This window comes from Plasmodium knowlesi (genome assembly GCF_000006355.2).
Source record: "Plasmodium knowlesi strain H genome assembly, chromosome: 14".
Taxonomy (NCBI): Eukaryota; Apicomplexa; class Aconoidasida; order Haemosporida; family Plasmodiidae; genus Plasmodium; species Plasmodium knowlesi.
Genome location: NC_011915.2, coordinates 2,847,789 through 2,850,189, shown reverse-complemented (window position 1 = coordinate 2,850,189; position 2,401 = coordinate 2,847,789). Strand labels below are relative to the sequence as shown.

General features: G+C 36.8%; 1 protein-coding gene across 1 annotated transcript in view; it reads right to left on the bottom strand.

The window, feature by feature from the left end:
* The window catches only part of PKNH_1463800 (SICAvar, type I), a gene marked incomplete at both ends in the record, with an annotated part of 9,198 nt that overhangs the window by 4,171 nt on the left and 2,626 nt on the right, over positions 1–2,401 (bottom strand). The window contains 3 exons of the mRNA XM_039113696.1: positions 188–779; positions 1,065–1,703; positions 2,175–2,296. Of these exons, the coding sequence (XP_038970064.1) occupies positions 188–779; positions 1,065–1,703; positions 2,175–2,296 (1,353 nt within the window). The remainder of the gene's footprint in view (positions 1–187; positions 780–1,064; positions 1,704–2,174; positions 2,297–2,401) is intronic.

The window sequence follows — 2,401 nt, the reverse complement described above, 5'->3', positions numbered from 1 at the left end:
TTGGTTGTGTTGGTTGTGTTGGTTGTGTTGGTTGTGTTGGTTGTGTTGGTTGTGTTGGTTGTGTTGGTTGTGTTGTGGTTGTGTTGGTTGTGTTGGTTGTGTTGGTTGTGTTGATACGAACACAACCAACATTTTTTGTTGGTATTAACACAACCAACATTTGTTAGTGTTGGTGGTCTCTACTTACATATGGTCGTAATTAGAGATTTCTTCGATAAGGGACTAGTAGTAGTAGTAGTAGTAGTAGTAGTACTACCAGTACTAGTACTAGTAGCAGTAGTACTATCATATTCATTCAACTTTGAGTCAATTTTGGTATGTAAAAGTACTTGGTTGCTGTCATTTTCTTTAAATTCGCAAGTTCTATAATCGTTAAACCTATCACACTTAAAACACGAAGCATTATCTGTCTTGCAACCTTTACTTCCCTGCATAATTTCATCATTCTTCCTGTTAAAAGCTTCATTTATCCCTGCCTGAACACTCTTCTCATCCTTACAAGGCAATGTAAGCAGTCTGTCTGCAATAGCGTTTAATAAAGCGCAATACATCGTTCTTTGGAACGATGCTTCAACAAGGTCGTCTTTGCCATCGGCATTGTCGTTGTCCCTGATGTCGTAAAGATCCTTTAATCCTGCTGCCATAAGGAGGCAAGCCTCCTTCCCAGTTTTATCGTTTAGAGTGCTGCAGTGTTTGTAGACCTCCTTGTCCTTTTTTTTTTCTTCTATCTTCCCCGAGAGATCCTTCAGCTGATCTGTGACTTCGTCCCATACATCACTCTAAAATTAAAATATATATATATATGCATATGCATAAATGCATACGCATATATGTATATACATATGTACGTACGTACATACATATATGTGTATGTACGCATACACGTATCCATGTATATATATATGCATACGTATATATTCGTATATATGTATACATGTATATGTATGTATATATATATATATATATATGTCCGCATATGTGTAAGTGTATATGTATGTGTGCACATATGTAAGTATATGTATTTATATTTATGTCTGCATATGTATGTATGTTTATGTCCTTACCCAATTACGACTGTTACCGTCCTGCTTGATCCATCTATTAGCTACACATTTGAATTGGTCACATAAACTGTCTACTTTATTTACTTGCTTTGCCATTTCCTTAATGTGGGGGTCGTTGTCCTTATCGATGATGGTCCCCAATTTGTCCTTTACAGTCCCCCCTGAGGCATTACCTCCACTTGCGGTAATTGGGCAGTCTTCCCATTCCTTGTCATTTTCTTTCCATTTGCATGGAATGCAAGTCTTCCCATTACCAGTACAATTAGTATTACTTTCACTCATCTTCTCTCCCAGTTGAAATGCCTTTTGTATGCCATCGTCAATAAGACAAGTTGCTTTTTCTTTCATGTGTTTTGCATAAGCGTGAAGTAAAAAACAGCCCATCGTTTGTCTAAACGATGGGTTGTCCTTAGATAAGATGGTGCCGCCTGTCGGCGACGTCGCCGACGACGACGTCCCCGCCGCCGGGTTGTACAGTTCGGTAAAGCCGGCATGCAAATAATTGCATGCCGCCTTATCAGACGGATTTTGCATTCCATCACATTCGCTCTCCCCTGTTCCTTTGTTCTCCTTCATTTTATCTGCCAATTCTTTCCATAAGTTGGCGACTTCGCCGCCACTGTCTTTCCAGAAGTTCTCCTGTATAAGTAATATATATATATATATATATATATATATGCATATGCATAAATGCATATGCATATATACATATGTATGTATACATACATATGTATACATACATACGTATGTACATATACATATACATGTATATGTATGTGTATACATGTACATGCATCTGTACATCTATGTATATGTATATACATATACATGTATGTATATGTACGTACATATGTACATACGTACATATGTATACCTATATGCATATGTAAGTATATATATGTGCATACATATGTACATACGTACGTATGTATGTATGTGTATATGCATCTGTACATCTATGTATATGTATATACGTACATATGTATACATCTGTACATCTATGTATATGTATATATGTATGTATACATACATATGTATGTATATGTGTATGTTTGTATATGTCGTTTTCTCTTTCCTTCCTTCCTTCCTTCCCCTTCCTTCCCCACTTACCGTTGGTGAGGGTGATGCTGCCGGTGTTGCTTCATCTCTTGTCTTTAAGTAGTTAACAATACATTGTAAGCGATCACACATTTTGTCATCTTGATTCTTGTAGTTCTGGATACATGCAACAGCTGTAAAAAAAAAAAGAAAAAAAAAAAAAGATGATTAAATTATGTTGTGTATGTATGCTGTTCCCCTTTCCTTCCCTCCCCCCCCCTAAACACTCTTTCCTTCTC